The sequence below is a fragment of the Lissotriton vulgaris genome, chromosome 7 (assembly GCF_964263255.1).
Source record: "Lissotriton vulgaris chromosome 7, aLisVul1.2, whole genome shotgun sequence".
NCBI classification, from domain to species: Eukaryota; Metazoa; Chordata; class Amphibia; order Caudata; family Salamandridae; genus Lissotriton; species Lissotriton vulgaris.
In genome coordinates, this window is record NC_141695.1 from 675,044,532 (window position 1) to 675,069,195 (window position 24,664).

The 24,664-nt window shown below is 46.3% G+C and overlaps 2 protein-coding genes across 4 annotated transcripts in view; one reads left to right on the forward strand and one right to left on the reverse strand.

The window, feature by feature from the left end:
- Nucleotides 1–10,057, reverse strand: part of COIL (coilin) — a 150,989-nt gene extending 140,932 nt beyond the window's left edge. For both annotated transcript variants that reach the window (XM_086930878.1, XM_086930877.1), the window contains exon 1: nt 9,211–10,057. In XM_086930878.1, the coding sequence (XP_086787004.1) occupies nt 9,211–9,461 (251 nt within the window). In that variant the 5' untranslated portion in view covers nt 9,462–10,057. The remainder of the gene's footprint in view (nt 1–9,210) is intronic.
- Nucleotides 10,058–10,502: 445 nt separating this feature from the next.
- SCPEP1 (serine carboxypeptidase 1) overlaps nt 10,503–24,664 on the forward strand; it is a 218,211-nt gene continuing 204,049 nt past the window's right edge. Inside the window, exon 1 of one of the 2 annotated variants that reach the window (XM_086930880.1) lies at nt 10,503–10,645. In XM_086930880.1, the coding sequence (XP_086787006.1) occupies nt 10,600–10,645 (46 nt within the window). In that variant the 5' untranslated portion in view covers nt 10,503–10,599. The remainder of the gene's footprint in view (nt 10,646–24,664) is intronic. The other variant, XM_086930879.1, reaches the window with a different exon arrangement.

Sequence of the window (24,664 nt, forward strand, 5' to 3'; positions counted from 1 at the left end):
GTTGAAGGACACTTTAACCATGTCTGCAGCTGAGGAAGGAGCGCTGTCAGGTCCGCGGGGGCTCGGGGTTGTGTCGATTCTGTAGCTGGCCTCGGCTGAGCAACAGAGCAAGAGCTGGAAATGCCAGTTCTGCCAAAGTGGGCGGGTCCCTGGAGGAGGCACTGGAGCAGCTGAAACAGCGTCCGCAGCAGCAGTCGCCTATGGCTGCTTGTGTAATGTTTACCAGAACGCTGATTTTTTGTACTTCTCTTATTTTTATGTTGCAGTTTCGGTAGTTTTACATTTCCAGTTAATAGGTGTAGAATTTGCACATTACAGACCGGAGCGGCGATATAAATTGTGGTGCAGGTAAAGTGGCACCAGGCCCATGTTCGGATTGCGCCCTCGGCGAAAGAAAGTCATCGCACACGCTGCAGCTGGTGAACAAATTTAGGTAGCAGAGGGAAGCACTCACCTGGACTTCTACACAGTGGAAATGAAGAAAACATTGAGAGACCAAAAAAAAAATAAAAAATTGCACACGCCCACCGCCGCAATGACGATCGGAAAGTGATGGAGAGGGAAGAAATCGCGGGAACGCCCACGAATCTGGTCCGGCCCTGACGGACAGATCTCTGTTCCAATGGCTAGCCTCCATTTATGGAGCTAGCCAATGGAACAGAGGGCGGATTCCCAAGCCACTCCTCTACTGTTCTCATTAGGTTTTCACCTGCGTGAAAAGCTGCGCAGTGCGCAGCTTTCACTTAGGCGAAACCGAAAAACGGTAGAGATAATATCAGCATGCTAATATTGTATTTCTACAGACCAACAGGTAAATGTTGACAGGCTATCTTAAATGAAGTTAAAAACAAGCATTTACAATGCAATGGTCTCCGCAATATTAAAGGTAGAGCTATTGGCATTGCTCATGACATTTTTTTGGGGGTGTTTTTTAAAAAAATCATAAATAAATGGCCTTGTCATTTACATTGCCGATAGCGTAATCGTTAAATAAATGGCCTTGTCATTTACATTGCCGATAGCGTAATTGTTAAATAAATGGCCTTGTCATTTACATTGCCGATAGCGTAATCGTTAAATAAATGGCCTTGTCATTTACATTGCTGATAGCGTAATCGTTAAATAAATGGCCTTGTCATTTACAATGCCAATAGCTTAATCGCTCGCAAATGCACGACCTATTGCATTTTACATTTGGGAGATAAACAAGGACCCCCTGGGTATCAAAAATACACAGATTCCTAGGGCAGGGTAAAAACCAATGTGAGCCTAGGAATTTGAACTCACATTGGCTATTGCATTTTACACCCACACAGAGCCGCACTCTGCACTCTGAATCTGCAAGAAGCTGAAGACCTGGCTTTTCGAGTAGTCCCACAAGGCTCCAGGTGTGTCTAGACTCGCAGCTGCTCAGCGCCAGGATATCGTCCCAGGTGATACTGCACTCTACGAATCTGCATAACACAACTTAACATAACAATCATGGGCTTGTCAACAGCGGAGTAGCAAGGGTGCCATAGGGCCCACTGGAACCATGGAAAATGAGCCCTCTGATCCCGTGCCGAGAAGTAAAAGCATCCATAATTGTGAAGCGGTGTGACCCTCACAGCCCTGGACCCTGGTGCCACTGCACTTGCTGCACTATGGATCGCTACACCTCTGCTTGTCAAAATGTGTTTGAATGCCTAATGAACTTTAAAAACAAATAAACTGCTTGGGGGGGGGGGTTGCAGATGCTCCTACCAGTTGTCCCTTTTAGTTATTAAATAAATGTGACAATAAGTCTCACTTTTGATATACAATTTCAAAATAGTCCTCTCAGAATGTTGCCTTTTAAATCGCCATCTCAATTTTGGGTCTAGGCTCTAGAGCTGGAAGTGGGAAACTGAGCCCTGAAAAGCCTAGATTTCATCTGGTTATAGTATACCTGTTGGAGTGTCACCAGTAGGTCCACTGAGCCGCACTCCATGCATTCTGTGGCCACAAGATAGCCCAGCGGGTTTAGCTGCTACTGCAGAGACTGTTGTACAACTAACACACAGTAAGAAGGGAGGCAGCACAGTCCCTTTGAGAAGGCATAGTCTCTTTCACCCATCCCATCCAGAGTGATAGTTTTGTGGACGCGTATGTCTGGAGACCACTGGACCTGAAGGCGGGGGTGTCCAATGCGGGCCCAGGAGAGTTGATTGAAACTGTTCTTGGAAGCCTACCTACAATTGTACCCACTACCTCTGACTATGTAAATTAGTTCACTTGAATTTCCCTGTATGTAGTTCTCTTTATATGTATAGCCTGAAAATCTGTCATAGATATGGCCCTCTGGTTCCCTATTTGGACACCCCTGCTGCAAGGGTATAAGCAGAGAGAACAAGGTGGCTGGCAGACCTCTTCGCTGCCACTTACAGCTTTGAGCATTGACTACTGTGTACTTAAGGATGTGAACCGCGTAGCAAAGAGATGCCTCATGACGTAAAGCTACTTTATTTATTTGAGATTTTTATATAGCGCTAGCTCGACCCGAAGGCATCAGAGCGCTTTACAACAGAAAATGTTCACATCAAAGATAACAAGTCTGTTCAGAGCATTGCTGTTTATGAACATGTAGAATTTGAAAAGAGGTGGGCAGGGAGGGGTATTAAAGAGCCGAACCTATTGTGTTTTAAATTTTACAAAGTCGTTTTTTTTAAAGATACCTAAAGAATTTAAGATTGGTCAATCTGGGATGGAACTCCTGCCCAAGCCTCTTTTACCTTGGAAACATTTTTTTAATGTTGTTCAGTGATTTTACCTTGCATTTGTTGTTTAGTGACAAGACATTGGTTTTAATTTGTAGATGAATTCGCACAATATAACTCAAATCCAATGTTCATCACTGCATGTGGTGCAACGTCATCCAGTGGGAGCCATTTGTTCACTGGGCAACTGGAACTCCTCTCTGAGAAATACAAGGCCCAAGAGAGGGAAAGAACCTGAGGGTCAACTGAGGGTTAAAAGAACGCGATCTTGGGAGACGTGACTCGAACATGGCGTCACTGCCGATGCATTGTTTTCATGGCCGTGTGTGTGTGAAGTGACAACGTGCAGGAGACGGGGCACCCCTCCTCCCGCCGCCTGGGCCCGAGGGAGGGCGCTCGCCAGCCGGGAGCCCCGGGTCGCCACTCCCTCCAAGCGAAGCCGAGATGCCCAGATAACTCCCGAGGGTTGTTGTGTCAACACCGTGTGTGAGAGGAACCAGTTGAGGAGATTGGGCGGTTGCTGGGACTACAAGCCACAAACAGACGTAGATAGGCGGGCACGTGCTGGGGGGGGCAGTAACCACCAACACCGGTGACGTCACGAGGAGACTCTCCCCCTGGAAACAGAAAGTAACGCAGGAGTGTCACGCAAAAAAATCTTTAAAAAGATGTGCCTCAGATGAGCTTTCTGTGCAAATAAATATGCTTCTGTTGGGGGGAGGTGTGTCTTCCAGGGAAGGAACTCCCTGGACTTTTATGTACGTCGACACTCTCAGAGATGGAGTTTGCAAAGAGAGCGCCCTGGGCGAAAGCAAATCTGGCCCCTGCCCACCTGCCGCTTTCAATTGAGGGTGTGTTGGAAAATGGGATGGGGGGGTTGGGGGTCACAAGCAAGCAACAGGGTCCCAAGCAAGCAACAGGGTCCCAAGCAAGCAACAGGGGCACGTAAAGAGGGCCACAAGCAGGCAACAGAGGCACGAAAACAGGGTCCCAAGCAGGCAACAGCGGCACGAAAACAGGGTCCCAAGCAGGCAACAGCGGCACGAAAACAGGGTCCCAAGCAGGCAACAGAGGCACGTAAAGAGGGCCACAAGCAGGCAACAGAGGCACGTAAACAGGGCCACAAGCAGGCAACAGAGGCACGTAAACAGGGTCACAAGCAGGCAACAGAGGCACGAAAACAGGGTCACAAGCAGGCAACAGAGGCACGAAAACAGGGTCACAAGCAAGCAACAGGGTCACAAGCAAGCAACAGGGTCACAAGCAAGCAACAGGGTCACAAGCAGGCAACAGAGGTACGTAAAGAGGGCCACAAGCAGGCAACAAAGGCACGAAAACAGGGTCCCAAGCAGGCAACAGTGGCACGAAAACAGGGTCCCAAGCAGGCAACAGAGGCACAAGCAGGCAACAGAGGCACAAGCAGGCAACAGAGGCACGAACACAGGGTCACAAGCAGGCAACAGAGGCACGAAAACAGGGTCCCAAGCATAGGCGCTTTCTGACTCAACAGTGAGGCCCTGTTTTTTCCTCGGTGTTTAATCCAGCCTGTTGGCTTGCTTTCTCAGTTTTGCCAAACATGATACCGATTATAGTGAAAGACAGGATGATGTGCGAAAAAATACAAAATGTTGTCCTGAGCAAAGCCATAATTAAAACCCAATTTAGTGGTTTCAGCAACTTAAGCATTAAACCGCATCTCTTCCATTCGAAGTCACATACAGATCTCAGCAGCAGGTGGTTAACCCACTGTGATGTCTCGCAACGTAGTTTGAAAACTAGAATTCTAACCTTAGCTACCCCCATATGAATTAATGAACGGTGTGATCTTAGGCAAATGACAATGCGTACAGTGCGTGTGCCTCACTTATTTCTATTTACAAAACTGTTAGCTCTTAAAACATACTAAAAGCTGGCAATGTTGACTACAATAAAACCCGACATGTGCCCGACTCCCCCAGCCCCCCGTCCTCTGAAGACGACACTTCACCGCGGGTTCTCAAAGACGAGCGAGCGCTGTTGACCCAAGCCCGGCGTCGCCTGATAAATCCTCGGCGGAGGAGGGCCTGCACACAGCATTCATCTGCTGATAAGGCTTGTGTGGAGAAGAAACAAATATGCATTTCCCCTGGAACAGAAAGCTCGCGCACACTCCATTTACAAACTGAAGGACAGGCTGGCCTAAGTAAAAACCCTGCGGCGGGAGGTCAGCGCCGCACAATGAATTTCATCTAATGGGAGCGGTAGCAGAGTGCCTGGCGCAGGGCTTAAAAATAGAGCGCTGTGAAAGGTACTGGCAGCAGCCGGGCCTGCGTGACACCGGTTCACACCTGCGCTGGATGCTGACCACGGGTGGGGGTTCAGGAGGGAGCAGCTGGGGGTGTTTTGGTGGAGGGGGGCAGGTGTGGCCACCTTTGAATCTTTTCTAATTCTTTTTTTTTTTTTAAATAACTCAGGAAATGTAATATGGATTATCTCCATGTCTCTGTTTAGTTTACTGATTATGGAAACGAAAGATGCAGTTTCAGACTTGCAGCTCACTTTACCCGTCCCGCCGAAAACCCCTTTGACTTCTGCTGGGTCTGTCTTGCCAGTTCTGGGTGGCCCAAGCCTCGCTCCCCCCCCATGCTTTTAAGCCACCCACAAGGACATGTGCACGAGGGGATAAGGCCCCACCCCCTTCTAATGCCACCAATGACTCCACCCTAAATCTTCAAACAGTGCCCACCTCTTCCCCTCCCCCAACAAAAGCTTCAAGAGCGGCTGAAATCTGGCTGACCAGTCCACAGGGACAAACGTGTGACGTCATTGTACCTAGAAAAAACCTTTTCGTTAAACATACTTAAAGAAACACAAAAAGGTTCTACATTATCGATCTCACGGCTCCAAGGGCAACTTATCCTCCAGACGGACTGCTTGGCAGCAGGACAACGGACCACTTCTGCTTGGAGTTTGACAAGTATGTACACTACACAGGCGAGGCCTTTCCTTCTGAGCCAACCATGGCGACTAGTCACAAGCTCAGGGGGTCACACGCATGCCAGGGGCGCTTCCCCAATTACAGCGCTGACTTCCTAAAACACAGACACAACGGGCCCCATCCACACAGTGAGCGGAGCACTATGCCAAGTCACGCGGGCAGCGCCTTGAGGAGTTCCGGTTCACAGGGAGGCGCTATAAAGCAGTCTTCAGTGCCCAGGACAGCCGCACAGAACACGCCACGGGAAAGGAGGGTTTTTCACAGAGTGCAGCGGCCAGGGAGGCTGTGGGGGTATCCGATGGGCAAGGTAATATGTCCCGTAGCATACTCGGGAAGTCGAGTGGCTTAAAGAGCCAGATATTCAATAGATGGAGGACAGCGGGAGGGGGGGCGGGGTAACGGGCTCACACACAGCGGGAGGGGGGCGGGCGGGCTCACGCACAGCGGGAGGGGGGCGGGCTCACGGACAGCGGGAGGGGGCGGGCAGGCTCACGGACAGCGGGAGGGAGGCGGGCGGGCACACGGACAGTGGGAGGGGGGAGGGAACGGCAAGAAAGCCACTCACCTGGACTTCCTCCGGCGGCGGTCGGCCGCGGAATGGGCAAAACAAACCTAGACGCCAACTTCTTCCCCCGGGCTGCGGGGGGCGGGCACTTCCGGCCGGCCGCGCTAGGATTGGCCGGCCGGCCAGTCACGGGGCGGGAAACGGGGGAGAAGAGACGCAGTAGTGCCGGCAATGCCGGACCAGACACGGGGGCGTTCCCGGCGTCCCGTGACGTCGGCAAAAGCCAAAGAATGTCGGGAACGCCCCCGTGTCTGGTCCGGCATTGACGGACAGGCCCCTCGTCCAATGGCAAGGCTCCGTTTACGGAGCCAGCCAATCAATGACGAGGGCCGAACCAAGCCACACTACAGTTCTCATCAGGTTTTCGCCTGCGCCGAAAAGATGCGCAGAGCGCATCTTTGGCGAGGCAAAACCTAAAAAGTGTGGGACGATGTACATAGGTAGGCCACAAGGTGGAGCTCCAGGCTAAGATAAGAGAGTTCCATTAGTTAGACGTAAAAGATAGATCTAATCTGGTGTAGATCGTTTCCTAAAAGAAATAGGGAATTGAAGAGAAAAATGGGAGAAATAACAGCAATGGGAAGATAGTAAGGAGGGGAAAAAAAACACAGTGAGAGTGAGCGACCTAAAATTCAGTTGGGCTCCATCAAAAGACCCCGAGGGAGCACGCAGAGGTTAACAATGTTGAACGATCATCATCGTCATTTGCATGCCTTAAACATTTCAATCAACGGACCAAGAGTGCGAACAAGTTGCAGAGGTCGCGTTTTCAGACAAAGGGTTAGAAATGGCCAGGTGGACCCCGTACCAGTTCCCAAAACAAAGCAAATCAGGACTTTAAGGAAACCAGGAAACTGATTACGTCTCAGTTTTTAACATTTGAGCATCGATGGGAGTTGCTTGATAAAGAGAACGACGAGGAAGGGGTAGACCATGAAGAGAAGCTGCAGGACATTAAAAAAATGATGAGACCCAAGAGGTTTAAGAAAGCAATATTTTAGGCCACATATACATGCCCTTAGTTATTAAGGTCAAACCTCTTCTCAACAATCCTCAGTTACTATTCTTAAGTCACCCTTTAGAAACCCCTACCTTTTTTAACCTCCGTTAACGCACTCTGTGCCTAATTATGCAAACCATAATACTTTTACTACTATAGCTCCCTTGTGGACAATTTATTTGGGGGCAAACTATTAAAAATAATGCAGTGTGTATCTGTCACTAGCTCCACCCCTTTTTTACTGTACCCAATTGATGAGATCCCAGAGTAAAACTTTATTTTATTTCCAGCAATGCCTATGTTGTAAATTCATACTTCGCTTTATATGGCTTCTTAGTTTCCTTAGTCCTTTCTTTGTGTTTCTATCTTCTTACCCAGCTGTGTTCTATCTGGTGTGTTGGGATTCTAGCCCTGGCAGTTGGTCTGGTCAGCTGTGAGGCTTTGTGCTCTGCTGTCTTATCTAACCAAGATATGGGTGGTGACAGAAAAATGCCCCTGGACTGGAAGGGAACATAGTAAATTCCAGGACCCGCTAAACCAAGAGATGGGTGGGGACAGAAGAATGTCTCTGGACTGGAAGGGGACTAAAGTTCCAGATTTAGGACCGGGAGAGGACAAAGGATGTCCCAGGACCGGAGGAGGAGTACCGGGAGAGGACAGATGACATCCCAGGACCGGTGGTGGACAAAACTCCCACAACCTGTACCGGGAGAGGATGAAGAGAGTCCCAGGTCCGGCAGGGTTCACGACCGTGGTTCGTGAAGGACTAGAGCTTGAGAAATGAAATTTAAGAGATTTTGGAAGCCTAAAAACAATCTGAGGCTCTTAACCCGAAGGTAAGACCCAGAACCTGTACACCTGGTTCAGAACTATTTTTTGGACTGAAAGAAGTCTAGATCCAAATTTTCTTCGGGAGCATTCCTCAAGAACTGTTCTACCTTCGTAATAGCGAATATCTGCAATGGACAATTATTATTGGAGAAAGTGAACTCTCTATTTCTGTTTTTGGTGGCCACAATGATGGAACGTAGAGAGTGGACTGACTTCATTTTTGTTAATTGAAGGGGAGAAGGTGGTCATAGTGATCTTCATCTTATTTCACTTCTTGATCCTGATTCTTTTTCCCTGTTCTGGAAGTTCATGAGGTCTTCGACCTAAGTGTTATACGTTTTCTTCTCTGTGTTTTCCATGCTTTATCTTCTTATGTATTTGAGGTTTTCATATGAGTTGTTTGTAAGGGGGGGAAGATGTGTTGTAAATTCATACTTAGCTTTATATGGCTTCTTGGTTTCTTTAGTCCTTTCTTTGTGTTTCTATCTTCTTACCTAGCTGTGTTCTATCTGGTGTGTTGGGATTCTAGCCCTGGCAGTTGGTCTGGTCAGCTGTGAGGCTTTGTGCTCTGCTGGCTCATCTTATTCTTTGTAACTTAATAAATCCAACTTTACTGGAAGACGTGTCCTGCTGCCTACTTAATTTATGTACAACAGCCTACAGTTGTGGTTCAAAAGAAAGCATTTCCTTGCTCGTACGTGCCAACTTAACATAGACGAACAGCCTGAGGGGGAAAACTACGTCTGTGGAGTTATTAGGAACTCTGCGGTACGCGGTGTAGGGGGGAAAAACTCTACGAAGGGAGTGGGGTTTTACCCTGTTTATTGCATTAATAAGCCCAAGTACTCGGAGCCCGACAACAGGAGCCCGCTTAAGCACTGCTTTCACCCCTATACATTATCTGTCGCAGTTGATTCACACTTGATCAAGTTATTGTATGCAATCGTTGGCCCTCTGCACATTATGAAGCCCTTTCCTTGCCACTGTATGTACCTAAAGAGTGCTCGCCCCACTTTTCAGAGTATGAATATGTTGTAGCCACAACATGACGTTACAACAGAATACCATCAGCTGAGAACCTATTTCGTTGACCGTAACTTACCTGATACAGTCATTATCACGTACCACTCCGATGGCCTCGCACGGAGGTAGAAGACACTCCTGTAAGTAGAGGCTGAGGCGTGAGCGTTGGCTGAAGCCAAAGCGGGTGCGGATCAGGCTGCTGAGGTCGGTTACCAAGCGGCACCTGCTTAAGTCTAGCAGCAGCCAGCACTGGCAGCTCTCGGGAGTACTGGGTGGAGGATAATCAAAGAAAAGCCGGAGCCGAAGAGAGCCCACACCCGGCACTGACATGCTGCTGGAGGCACGGTGAAGCCCTTCTGGCTTTCCGTACCAGCTCTATCATTGACATAAAAGAAAGACCAGAATCCCATCACACGCCGCGCTTGTTTTTGACTTCAAATGTTTTTATTGCCATTTTATTAAAGGACAGACAGAAAATGAGAATAGTCCAATCTGCATTGATTTACATGCACCTCATTAGTCTGTCTGTAATAGGGAGTTAGTGCGGACTAGCGGTCTGAGCCGTCAGCCCTTCGAAACGGGAAACCAGAATCGAATCCTTGGTCTTGGCAAAGCACACTTTTTTCCACCATCGCCCCACCCGTGACAGTGCATTTGACGTGTCCGTGCGAACAATCTGGTGCGAATTTGTGACATTACACAACGTTAAGTGCATTTGTTTTGCTGGGCATAGTGAGATAAAGTGATTTGCCCAGAATCACAGGATATTGAGACGCTGCCCAGACTGGTACCTGGTTCCCATTCCACAAAATCGGTAGCTATAACCCTGGCGTCCCTGTTGCCCAATAGCCTACCACACTGTTACTTTTCGTTTCCTTGGATAACATAAAATTCCGTATAACACGCCTCTATGTCACTCTTGTGTCACGCGCGTTTGCAGCCATCCACACATATTGCACATGATTCGAGGCCCCGTGACCCTCAGTCATGAAAACAAACAAAGGACACATTATTTAAGCGACCCTATGACTAACAACAACAAATTATTACTTTGAATGGCGTGAAAAGGGACGCACGTAAAGTTGGTTTCAAGTCAGCAGTTCATTTAAGCTGCTAACATCAATGCTGTAAATGTAATCTAAGAAGGGTATCGTCTTTCTTAGCCAGATTTTACAAATATTTAAAGAGTTTACAACGGAAAGCAATGAAGTATTTCCAAGTAAAAATTCACTGTAACTGTAGTTGATGAAAAGTTACGTTGTTTAATTTCTAATGTACTCTTTTTTTGTTTTTCCTTCAGCGGTTCATCATTTGAAGATGGTCGCTTTGTTTCAATAACATTATCTGGGTCAGAGAGAGGCTTGACACGCTGTTTCTTAAAATAGCTGCTGTCAGGTGATCGTTCTCTAACTGGAGTTGAATGATACTTCTGGCTGTAGTCATATGACTAGTTGGGGATTTACAAGCCATGGAGCTCTTGGTTGTGCTGGTCTGCCTCATCACGCTGTCTGCAGGTCTGTATTACCCTACGATACGCGGTTTGTTGACTTTATCGTTCCAGGCAGGTGCGAGGCAGAGTGTAATCCCAGAAAGCACAATTGTACTAGAAAATTATTTGAGACCCCCTGCGAGAGAGTGGTTATTTTACTTTACTCTTAAGTGATTTCGTTCCACTGTATATCTTGTTTTATGTACTATAACATTTTAGCGGTTTGGATTTTTTTGTATTGTTTTTTTTCAGGAAGCGTATGCGCCAGATTAACGCCTGTCGACAGAACGCCGTGTTTGTAAGTAAATTGCATTAGGATCGGTTGTGTAATATTTTTAACGTTGGTCTTAATGTTTTGTGGTTCGGGGTCGTTGTTTCCAGATTTTTGTTTGCCGGCAGGGTCCTATGATCCAATTGCTGTGTGCAGAGTCGAAGTCTCCGTATAACAAAGACGGAGAACTGTGCCGTCCTGTCCAGTTTGACCGTTTATGGACTGTACTGTGAGCCACTCTTACCCCCCCCCCCCCCCCCCCCCGTAGTCTGGACTTTGTGTAAATACTCTTGTTACACAGAGTGGATTATAACAGTTGCCAGAATCTAACGGACCTCGCCCGTCCTACGCACAGGGTGAATGCCCAGGAACTAGCCTCACCCCCCCCCCCCCCTCTCTCACTCACACACACACACACACCCTTGGGAGTTCCCATGATGGTGCTTAAGTGAAGGGTGTAATAATTACATTCTCAACACAGGAACATTGAACCTCAAACAGGCACCACAACACTCATATAAACAGCGCCCTAGAACATTAGAAAACTACCAATTGACGATGAAAATCCTTGCTTGACCTATAGTGTACCGGTGACCGCTCCAATCTCTATTAGTCAGTCAAAAAGTAGGCATATCGTTTGGACGGAGTTGGATTGGAACTCAGGTAATGCCGCTCCTCTGTGGTGGGTGCTTCACCTCATTCTTACTTTATTAGGGTCTCAAAATTTGGACAGACCACCACTCACACCATCAGGCTTAACCTTCACCCAATCTCAAATCAACTTTTGACTTTGATGTCTTCTTTGCACGCTCCACCAATTTCATTTCACTCTTGCGGAACTAACTTAGCTCCAGGCTGTCTGCTACTCATCATTTCAAATGGTGTCTTTTTCCGTACCGAAATTTACAGTGGTGCGGTACCCACAACATGTCTTTGACCGCCCTCTGCACATCCAAGCCAACTTTAAACGCTAGTATCATTGTTCCCTTCACCAACCAATTCAGCCTCTCAACCAGGTCTTTGCTCTCGGGGTTATAAAGTGAGATACACTTTTTATACCCAGTCAGACATGAGTTTTAGCTTCTCAACCGAAGTAAGTTGAGTACCATTGTCAGTGATTCATTTAGAAGGTATTTCTTCTCTCCTGTATATCTCTCCCAGCACTGCAATGGTGGCTTTAGTGCTGATACATTTCATGAAAACCACTTCCAACCACCTGGACTTGACATCAACCAATACTACAGCACACCTCTCGTGATCAGGATGGCACATGAACGGACCTATAAAATCTAGGCACATCTTCTCCCACACAACATCCACCTCAAGCAGATGTTGATCATGTTCTTTAACTCCCAGACCGACTCTTAGTTTGTTTTCAGAGTTCTTGCACACCTCAGGTGCTTCAGCCCACTGTCATGTCTGAGTATCCGTTTTCGGCAACCAAACTCTCTTTGAGTCTCTTGATGGTGCTTTCCCTAAAAGCCCCTTGTGGGCTAATTTTACTAGTTTCTCCCTAACAGCTGTCATGGTACAAAATTCTCCTTCTATTATACAGAACAAGGGAACCCAAAGGAAATTTAGACAGGGACCTTGGGCAATTTCATGTTATAGAGAACAGTGGTCCCTATTCAGGGAGAATAGTGTGATAGATAACCATACACTAGAATAGAATGTATGTCTTTTGTCCAGCCGGACAAGAATTTATTTTCATAATATTTTTCAAAAGTAGTATCAAATAAAACATTCAGATGACAAATGGGCACAGCCGTGACCCACAGAACACAAGACAGAACAACGAACATAGAATTGGCCAAAAGGCAAGCCAAAATGGATCTGTACACTTGTACTCAGTATAGACAGACACAAATTAATCATTTAACACCGTTGCACAATGTGTTATAGCTTGAGTCTGGTGCATAGGGTGTTTGGGTGTCGACGACGTTTCGATGCCAACATTAAATATAGGGCATCATCTTCAGGACAAACAAATAATGCATTGCTGTGTTGATAATGTATCACACCTTTTTTTTTTTTTTTTACAATTCTAAGGTGGCAGAGAATCAACGGTTCACTATAGGCGCAAGGGCACTCAGCATCTGGACTTTGGGGGTTGCTGGCACCAGCAGTGTTAGATCTGTCTGCCCTCTGGGTAGTCCCTCCTATTTATTTATTTATTTATTTTTGTCCCCTTTTTGCCCCTCAAATCCCTTAATTTTTATGTCCACTGAATTTTTGCGGTGTTAGCTAGGGGTTAGATGCTCTTTGACCCTCGTAGTCCTTTTCCCTGAGGCCTAGGTGCCTCTTCTGTCAAGATTTGTAAGACCCACAAAATGGACGCCATTAACTGCCATAACTGTCACCTCTAGTGGAGAAGTGGGGCTCACTGGTTAGAGGAGGCAGACCTGGAAGCAGAGGTCAGCCCGGGACCAGGGTTCAATTCCCGGCTCGGCAGGGTCTTGAGTCCTAAAAAAATGCCCAGGGACTCGACCATTCTCGCTCCGGTGCCTACTCTATTCACGGGTTCACACTCTGCGACTCTGGGCAATAGCTTGCTTAATCTCCACAACAGCCCCTCGCGGCGGGATGCCTGGCTTTCACCTTGCGGATACCCTGCCGGGGTTATCTCACAGGGGAATACCAGGACGCGTTCCCTAAGCAAGCGCTTAGAAACCGCTCGGTGATTTGCGCTATATAAATTCCTGTACATTTACATCTAGATAAGGGACCATAGGGTTACATTAAGAAGGTACTAGAACCTTCTGGAAGGTTCTGATAGCCAGGGCTAGCCTATATAAGGCCAGAACCAGAGCGGCCATTTTAGAGTTCTGGTCAGGGGAAGTGTGAAGTGGGACTGGTCAGGAGTAAGGCGACTTAGTGAGGAGGAGCACGCACTGAGAGGGGAGAGATCGACCTGTGGGCAGACTACCCTTCCTCGCTGACGTGACGCCTTGTCTGTCTACCGAACCCTGCCTCCATGGTGAGCACACTCATCCCCAGCTTATAACCCTGCCTGCTCCGGAATACCTAACATGGAGTGAGGAGTGGGTTGAAGCTGACCCTGGCGTGTCACCGCCTCAGTGTATTAATTGGACCTCTCCGCCAATCGGGGAAGAACTTCCTGACTGGGCCGCGAGTTCGGCCCCCACCCCTGCTGAGACGCTGGGTGAGGTCGCGACTGCAGGTGCCGTGAGGAAAAGCTTACCGCACAGCTGTTCTGCTCCGCGGTCAAATATTCCCTCGGAAAGGCTCCAGTGATGCGTGAGGAGGCGTGGAAGAGGACGGCTGCAGGAAGACTGATGCCGGGTGAGGAGAGGTGAGCACACCGGAAGAGGTCGGCTGAAGGCGTAGCACTGCGGAAGAGGTCGGCTGAAGGCGGAGACCTGTGGGAGGAGTCGGTGAGGAGGAGAGCGCGGAGGTTTGCTAGGCGCTGAAGCGAGACGCGTTGCTGCGGGGCGCCTGCTCGACTGCCGGGGAAGTGCTGGGGCTGCCAGGTGTTGCACCAGGAAGAACGCCCGCTCTCCTGACAGGGGAGAGGGCAGGGAACCCCCCATTCACGGCGGAAAATACGCTTGGAAGCGAAAGGGTCGGACGGAGTCTGACCTCGTGAGCTGCACGGCCAAGTAAGCCGGGAAGGTGGGGTGGAGCAGCCGGACTAGCTCTTAAAGTCTAACTAGACAGAAGGACTGGGCAGCACTAAAACTAGACATACTCAGAAGCAACTCCTTCGTACAGCTCAGGCTGGTTCCAGGGATATTCAGGCATTAAGGTCTGCCGTGAAAGGGAGCCATAACAAACCAGCTGACTCTCTGTAGCTTTTGATGGTAGAGAGGGAGAGCTCCAAGTGGGGAATCCTCAGGGCAAGGCTGCACATGATTAAGGCATAGACTCTATCTTTTGTTGAGGGGATTTGAAATAACATAAGCCAATGTGATTTAACTTGCCTGTTCTTTTCCAGCTACAGTTGTGTGTAACCTTCTTCATCCATAACCAGGGGAAGGGTTCTCTGACCGGTGGGGTTATCTAGTAAATTGTTAACCTTGAGCCATCTGGGGAACAGTTCATGCCAGCCTGCTTTTCTTGAAATGAAATACATGGTGGTATGGTTTAATTGTATGGTAAGAGTCTGAACTCTAGGAAGAGGTTTAAAAGCAATTACTGGAGAACTTTACTGTTGTCCATAACCTGTTAAACGATGTAAATGTTTACCATGGGATTGTGAAAACTTAATTACATGAAATTGTGGAACAGATAGAAGACGAAGGATCTAAGAGAACATTTATAAAACAGCTCGTATTTTTCCAAAATTGGTGTAGTGTCCTTATTTTTGAGTGGATGGATGTTATGTTACTGAAGGGTGTGACGCAAACTTAGCACATGTTCCTTGGAGTTAGGCCTTCCCACTTAGTGCCAAGCTACCTTATGTGACTTGGAGGTCCCAGGTCCAACAAGCAGGATCAATTCTGTTTGCTTAATGGCAGAAAGTCCTGTAGGGTGCTGTGTGCCAGCTGTAGGAAAATGCAGGATTGCATTACTTTAGTGAGTGTGGGCATTATTGCCGCATCTGCTTCGGAGTTTCAATGGACAGCTGGCACACAGCACCCAAAAGGACTTTCTGCCATTAAGCAAACAGAATTGATCCTGCTGGTGCCAGCAACCCCCAAAGTTCAGATGCTGAGCGCCCTCGCGCCTATAGTGAACCGTTGATTCTCTGCCACCTTAGAATTGTAAAAAAGGTGTGATACATTATTATCAAGACAGCAATGCATTATTTGTTTGTCCTGAAGATGATGCCCTATATTTAATGTTGGTATCGAAACGTTGTCGACACCCAAACACCCTATGCACCAGACTCGAGCTATAACACATTGTGCAACGGTGTTAAATGATTAATTTGTGACTGTCTATACTGAGTACAGGTGTACAGACCCATTTTGGCTTGCCTTTTGACCAATTCTGTGTTCGTTGTTCTGTCTTGTGTTCTGTGGGTCACGGCTGTGCCCACTTGTCATCTGAATGTTTTATTTGATACTACTTTTGAAAAATATTATGAAAATAAATTCTTGTCCGGCTGGACAAAAGACATACATTCTATTCTAGTGTATGGTTATCTATCACACTGTATTCTCCCTGAATAGGGACCACTGTTCTCTGTAACACAAATTTCTCCTTCATCATGACCAGTCTGTTCACCACCAGGGATATTTATCCTACAACTTTATGGAAAGGTCGAATGGCATCAGGTAATGTTCTTTCACTTCTTATTTGACACCTTAGTATTTGTCTCATGGCCTCAAAAAAACGCATCTTCATCTGTAGCAGTCATTCACTCATTCTTGGACACACAGCTGTGCAAACCATCAGTTGCCTCTTCTGTATCAGCCACCACTTCTTCCTAATCAAAAGTAAAGCCATCAGCAGACATGCCTGATAATCTTGACTCACAATCGTCTACTTGGTTTCTCCACCCTGGAAGATATTCCAACTCACAATCTTACGCATGTAATTTTGCAGCCAAGCTCGCCTAGCTATCAGAACGTATGGTCATGCCATTTGGGCCTACTACTTGCAACAGTGGTTTGTGATCCGTTATTAATATAAACTTTACACCATAAATGAAGACACCAAAATAATTTGTGGCACAGGCAGCAGCTAACACTTCTCGCTCAATGACTGAATAATTATTTTCTGCGTCGGACAACAAGTGTGAAATGAAAGCTACGGTTTATTCTGCCCCTCCCGGCATCTGTTAAAGTGCAGCTCCAATTTCAATGGCACTTGGCATCAACTGTGAGAATTGTCCTCAAACCAAATTTGAAAGGAACAAAAAGCGTAGCTTGTAAAATATCAATTTTCAACTAGTTAAAGCTTAACAGGTCATTGATGTGTGATAGGGGGGACGCAGCTTCTGGATGTGCAACAGTACCTCGGGAAACTTAGGCTGCTACTTTAGAACTCCAAGTGAATTGCTGCAGGGCATCTGCTAATGAACTTCAAAACCTATATTACTCAACTTAAAATCAATAATTTAGCTTCCCACTAACAGCAAGTCCATTACCAGCCCACCTTATCACTTACTGTTACAAGTAGAGGCAGTCTGATGTAAAATTAACCAAGTTCTTCAGGATGACACAGGCTATTATCTGCCAAATTTAATCTACATCTCAGCCTGGTGGCTGGCGCATTCCCATGCTCGTCACCAGAAAAAGTGTTCTAATTAAAACATAACACTCTGGGTCGTCTTCTTATGTTTACTGGTAGAAGAACATCCTGTGTCTCTAACATCAGACATCTTCACAATGACCATCTCAACTGTCACAGAATCCCATAACATCACCACCCAGAAACCCAGTACATCACTCATGACGTGGAACATTGTACTCCATTTCCACTCTAAATGGGAAGTCCACATTATAACACAGACCTTGTTCCTAAGTCGTTTTTAGGTCTCGCCTAGCGATGCAGCGCCTACGCTGATCGTTTGCGAGATCTATTGTTGTCGATTTCGCTTCTGAAGCGGGGGACAGGAGATGTGCACGCGCCCGGACAGGCGATGTGCACGTGTACAGCTCAACGCGTGCATGGTGCACTTTCACTCTAGGATGCTGAGATGGCCTCCCTAACACCACAGGCTACTTCTGGCATTCACAAGTGCTCTTGCTCAGGGAGGCGAGAAAAAGGGTCCGCGGTCAATCTAAAATGACAGATTTACAGCGTGCATCGCATCAGAGGGGAGGCGCAATGTGCTACGAGGCTACTGTTGCGGTGCACGCTCTACTTAAGATGTCAATGAACTGCTTTGGTAGCTTAAAAAAAACTTGTTTATGTTGCTTTCTTGCCTGTAAATTGAGAACGTTGCACACGAGGGAGGGACGTGGAGAGTGAATCAGATCATGCATAATCTGAAACGGAAACTGTTTTCCACGTCTGCCTGGGGCAGTGGAAGTGAAATTGCATGCCCCCTGACTTGCTATGACATAGCACAATTCGCCTCTTCTCCCACATTCATCATTCCTTTTTCTGCAGGGTGGCCGGTTGAGGGCAAGGAGTGGGAAATCCAGAACTGAATCAAACTTTATTTGCTGTTCATCCCGCGAGCAAGGGTAGGAAGGGCTGTGCCTAGGGTACCTCAGAACAAGCCAGACCCAGTAGCTGCTACCTCAGACTCTCACTAAAGTACATCTGTGGTGCTTTTGGAAAATAGAAAATATATCTAGGGATCGGTGAGGAGTAAGACTGGGGAAGTGGTGAGGGCAACAAAGGAAGCGAGTAACACAAGACAAGGAATGATAGGACGTCTCATTGCTAGTCCTTAAATCTTCATGAAAGCACTTGTAGTTGAACATGTACTAATGTCTCTCAACTAACAGACTTCAAACTCGCCAGACACCCTTGTCCAAGCAATGATGTACTCCCCCACAGCCACCACTAGGATTCAAAGTCCATAACGGGTGCATTAAGCAGGTACGGTAACGGTCTGCACCTCTATTCAGCTGCAATCATGCACTCTAACCTTGTGAATCAGTAATCCGGTTTATTGCCTAGATTAATCCGCAACCCTGTTCTGTAGGGGCTTGGTGTGGTTTTGCTGGATCCAGTTTCATTTTCCTGAAGCATCCTGGTGGCTCCCAGCAAGAAGCATTTACAACGCAATAGGTCTCGCATTTGATAGAGTTTAAGCTACTAGCATTGCAAATGACAATGCTTTTTATTTGTTTTAAAAACCAAAACATAAATAAAAGACGTAATTTACAATGTGACTAGCTCGTGTAAATTTATTTTATTTTAAAGTTTTATATAGCACGAACCAGACCCTTGCGCGTATCAGGGCGTTTTTAAGAGCAAGTTTCTTAGTTACATAGGTTCTATGTGAATAACATAAGCGTCAATGATAATAAACATCCTATCATAGATACATGGGTTTAAGTTACAAATCAAAACATTAAATGTATATCAAGCAAAGTCTAGATACAAAATCCAGGAAACCTGGCTGGACAGTAGACAATTAAAGGTTCTATGTAGAAGATACGTTGTGTAGCATAATAACAGTAGTCCATGCTCAAGTGAATTTAGCCATGAGAAGCGATTTCACTTCTTTTTTGAAAGACGTCGTAGAGGGATTAAGTCTAGTTTCTGGGGGTAGAGCATTCCATATTCCTGAAAAAGTTTGGGTATATGTTTTCTTCGTGTTGAATCTCTGCGGTTTCAGTAAAAGGTTTTTAGCACTTCTTGAAGATCTGACCCCACATGAGGGTGCCCGTTTCTGTGCCGAATAGCCTGGCGCGTTGTGGTGAATGGCTTTGTGTCATACACGCTATTTTCAGATTTATTCTGGCTTCTAAAGGTAGCCAATTAAGGGAATTTAGGTTGGGGATATGTGGGAGCTTCTTTTGGAGCCAGTGATGAGTCTTGCTGCGGCGTTGATTGAGGCTCTTAGAGGGGCTGTTGCAACTCTGGGCAAGCCGCAGAGAGAGACACTCCTGTAGTCAACTCTTGGGATGAATAGAGCCTGTACTACCAGTTTGAAGTCTTTATCCAGCAGGAAAGGTTTCAGTTTTCTCAGAGTTTGTATCTGAAAGTTAGCTCCTTTTTGTTGTGTTGCTGATGTGTTTTTTGTATATTGAGGTTTCTGTCCAGTGTAAATCCCATCAATTTTGCTGAGTCAACAATGAAAGGTTGGCAGTTGAGTGCAGTAAGGTGTTTCATCCAGTCTTGCATTATGGCTACTTGGGTGGGAGGAGCGTTTAGGAGGAATTCGGTTTTGAGGGCATTCAGTTTTAGATGGTTTTCTGCGAGCCAGGTCTGAGTTTTTCCGAGAGTTGTGTTGAGCGCTTTGATGTCTTCTAGGGCATGGATCTTAAGGTATAATTGTGTGTCGTCAGCGTACATGTGATATTGCACGTTAGACGAGTTGAGAATTTCAGTGAATGGTTCCATGAACAAATTGAACAGTGTCGGAGAAAGTGAAGATCCTTGTGGGATTCCTAACGTGACTGGGACGGGTTTGGACAATGAGTGGTTGACCTTAAGTCGTTGCGATCTGTTCTGGAGGAACTAAGTGAACCAATTTAGAACTGATCCAGATAATCCCATTCTGTGTTTCAGAAAGTCTATCAGGTTTTTGTGTTTGACGGTATCAAAGGCCTAGGAAAGGTCTAGCAAGATGAGTAAGCAGGCTCTGTTCTAATCTAGGATTTGTAGAGCATCATCAATTATATGGGTCATGGCTGATTCAGCTCTGTGACCTGCATGGAAACCTGCTTGGTATTTGTTGAGTAGGTTGAAAAGTTCAATATGTCTTACCAACTGGAGGTGTACACTTTTTTGTAAGAGTTTGGCCAAGGTAGGGTTGTTAGATGTAGGGTGGTAGTTGTTTAAGTCCGCAGGGTCAGCCATAGGTTTCTTTAGAATGGGGATACCTGCCCAACTTTGAGGGCTTCAGGAATGCAACCTTGGTTTAAAGAGTTATTTATGATCTTGGTCCATAGAGGCAGCAGCGGGGTGAAGTCTTTTACGAAGTTTGCAGGGAGAGGGTCAGTGAAGTGATTGGCTGGGTTCAGGGCAGTAAGGATAGATTCTTCATTGTAGGTATTAAAAGACGACCAAGATGCATTATTTTTTAAGTCGAACTTTTATGAGTTTCGCTGTGGAGCATTTAGAAGGAAAGGTGAGGGGTTCGTATGTGAGACAGTGTGTGTGATTAGATCGTGAAGAAGGTCCTTCTTTATGCTGTCGGTCTTCAGAATGAAGAAGGTGGCAAATTCTTCACAATTGGGTTGTGGGCCACATTTATCTTGGGGGTGGTGAGGTGCATCCTTAGATTGAGTTTTGATTAACTCAAAGTTTTCTGGGATGATTTTTGTGCCTGGTCTAATTGGTGTGTGAAGTCTGCTTTAGTGCACTTGATCTTTCTGTATTATGCGTTTCTCTTCTTTCTTAGTATTTTGAGATGATTGGCGTATGGAGCTGATCTCCATCTGCGTTCAGTTATTCTTGGGGCTCGTCTGTCCTAGTTTAATCTTCCATCGTACCAAGGCTTAGAATCTTTTGTGGAGACTCTTCAGTTGAAGGGGGCTACCTCATTTAGTATCATGTTCATGGAATTGAAGTAGTGGTTGGTGAGATCATGAACATCAGATATCCCTTCAGGAGAAAGAAGTATTTTGTAGCTGGGAGTTGTACTTATGTTAGGGATCTAAAGTGTGTAGAGCTCGATCTGTCACTGAATCCGGTTGAGGAAAGAACACCGGTAACATCAACCGATTGATGTGAAAGGCAGACACTACCTGAGGTAGAATCTTATGGTTGGTACGAAGAAGGACTTTGTCTTTGTGAAGCTGGAAAATGAGTTCTTCTATGGTTAGTGCCTGTAGCTCACCCACTCTCCTCAGTGAAATACTTGCAATGTGGAAAGCGATTTTCCACGAGAGAAACTGCAGTTCACATTTATGCATGGGTTCAAACGGTGGGCACATTAATCGTGTGAGGACTATGTTAAGATTCCACACTGGGGCAGGTGGAAGTCTTGGTGGTATAACTCTTAAGTCCTTCCATAAAAGCTTTGATAACCAGCACTCTAAAAAGAGACAAGTGTTGCCTATTTTGTAGATACGCAGCTATCGTCGCGAGATGTAGGTGGATAGAAGTAAGTGTAAGTTAACTCTGACTGCTGCAAGTGCAAATGATATTTTGTATGGAAGCATCAAGAGGATTGATGATATTTTTACAATGGAATACAAAACGCTTCCATTTAGCTACATAACCGGCTCTTGTAGTAAGCCTTCTGGCCTCTCTAATGATGTTCATACAGTCTGGTGAAAGATTCAGATCACAAAACTGACTTCGGGAACCAGATCGCTAGGTTGAGATCCTTGGGATCTGGGTGTCTGATTTCTCCATGGCTCTGTGTGAGGAGACTGGATGTGAGGTGCAGCTTTTGATGTGGAACTAGTGAGAGCTCCAACAGGGTTGTGAACCAAAGTTAACAGGCCCATATGGGAGCTACTAGAATCAGTGTAATGGATTTTTGCCTGAGTTTCCAAATCACTAATGGAATGAGTGGGAGAGGCGGAAAAGCGTAGACAAATATCCGTGACCAATTCATCCATAGTGCATTGCCATTGGAGAGCGGGTGTGAATACCTGGAGGCGAAGCTTGAGCATTTTGCAATTTTATTTGTCGTTTGTGTCAAAAAGATCTATATGAGGAAACCCCCAACTTTGAAAGTATGGGAGGAGAACTTGAGGGTGAAGTTACTACTCGTGGATTTGCTGCCTCTGTCTGCTGAGAAGGTCGGCAATCTGATGAATTACTCCTGGGAGGTGTTCTGCTTGGAGATAGATTTTGGGGTGAATGGCCCACTTCTAAATGGCTTGAGCCAGGTGTAACAGTTGGAGAGAGTGTTTCCCCCCTGTTTTTGTATATAATACATAGTTGTCATGTTGTCCGTGAGAACTAGGACAGCTTTGCCTACAAGGTGAGCCTGAAAGGCTTGGAGGGCTAGGAATACTGCTAGCAGCTCTAGAAGATTTATGTGGAGAGATTTTTGCTTTTGACTCCACAAGCCTTGAACTGTGTGATCTTGGATATGAGCCCCCCCAACCAGTGGGCAACGCGTCTGCTGTTAGCAATATCAGTGGAACTGGGTCTATGAAGGGCCGTCCTTTTGATACATTTTGTGGGTTCCACCACTGCAGAGTGTGATGAGTACGGCTGTTTACCAACACTAGATCGGTTAAGACCCACTGCGACTGCTTCCACTGACTTAATAAGCATTCCTGAAGGAGACGCATGTGAAGCCTGGCATGGGGAACAATCATGATGCAAGAGGTCATTATTCCCAGCAGCTGCATATACACTCGAGCGGGTAGTGAGTGAGTGGGCTGAAACTGCAGAACCAGAGCCTAAATATTGCAAATTCCGGCTGCATTGGGCAAGGCCAGAGTTCTTTGAGTATCTAAAGAGGCTCCTAGATAGTTTTCAGTGTTGGAAGGTTGAAGATGCGATTTCAACACATTGACTGTAAACCCCAGGTGCAGTAACTGCAGTGTTATGTAAGTGTGTTGGAGACACTTAAGGTAGGTACTGGCTTTGATGAGCCAGTCGTCCAAGTACGGGAAGACATGAATGTGTTGTCTTCATAGGTGAGCAGAGACTACTGCCAGACATTTTGTAAAGACTCTGGGAGCAGTGGTGACTGTGAATGGGAGTACTTTGAGCTGGTAATGCTGGCCCGCAACCGCAAATCTGAAAAGTTTACGATGAGCGGGATGTCTTGAATGTGGAAATACGCGTCATTTAAGTCTAGAGTAGACAAAGTCGCCATATTGTAAAAGTGGGAGCACTTGTTGAAGTGTCACCATGTGAAAATGATCCGATTGTACGTAAAGATTCAATTCTCTGAGGTCCAAGATAGGTCTGCGCGAACCGTCTTTTTTGGGTATGAGAAAGTAAAGGGAGTATGGCTCATTTTAAGAGGAGAGACTGAATCTCCTTGTTTGAGGAGATGTAAGTGGTCTGGTGACATTTTGTGTGAACGTGGAGGAATGTTTGGAGGATTGTTGGAAAGCTCCAGGCAATAACCAGAACAGATAATTTCTAGCATCCTATTGTCTGTAGGTGTTAAATGATTGGGGGGAGTATACGGAAGTCACTGTTTGGTATTGGAGGGGGAGGTGCGTGTGTTGGAACCTCTAGCTTTGCCTTTGTTGCCTCTGTAGCCCCCTCTGAAGAAACCCTTGGAAGTAGAGAGCTGATAATTGCCCTTGTACGGTGTAGAGGCAGTGTCTGAGGATGTATTCTTTCACCCTCCACGATAGGAGCGCCGAAAGGAACCACAGGGGGGACTGTAGAGCTCCCGTTGATTTTACCACATCTATCCTTTTTCATTTTTCTGAGGACGTTTCTACTACAGGTGTGGTTTGTCAAATGGTGTGTTAAGAATAGAAGCTTGAACTTCTGGTTTAAACCCAGAAATTCTTAACCATGCATGTCTTCTTAGTAGCACTCTGGTGTTTATGGCTCTAGTCGCAGTGTCGGCCGCATCTAATGCATCTAATGCATACCTAATGAAATTGTTAGAGATGAGTTTACACTCTTTCACTAGGTCCTGAGCTTTGGACTTGTGCTCATCTGGCAGGAATTGGAGCAATTGCTCAATTTCGTTCCGATGCGCCCAATCGTACCTGGCTAAAAGTGCTTGGGTGTTAGAAATGCACCAGAAATGTGCAGCTTGGGAGGTGACTCTTCCCCCAGAGGCATCTATCAATTTAGACTTCCTTGTCCGGAGGTGGAGCATATTCTGATGTTTGAGAATTGGCCAGTTTAGAAAATACTAAAGAATCTAAGGGTAACTGGCCCTTAATATACACTGGATCTGATGGTGCAGATTTATATTTTTGTCTATCCTGGGGGTGAGAATACGTGCCTGTACAGGATCCTTAAACAGGTCATCCACATGTCGTAGGATATCCTTGAGCATGGGGAGTGTGTGAGTGGATCTTTGGAAACTACTAAGGGTTTCGAAAAGAAAATCCTCCTTTACGGATTCTTTGTGTAACTGAACGCCGCAATAATCAACAGCTCTGCTTAACAGTTCTATATAGCCTACGTTGTCATCTGGTGGAGAAGGTTTAGTATGGTAAAGATCAGGATTGTTATCTGTGGGAGAATCCTTCCAGGGTTCTGCAGGTACAGGATCATTGTCCCCATCCCGATCATCAGGTGTATATGATGGTGGTGAATTAGTAGGGGTAATTAACATGCGTTGTGTTTCTG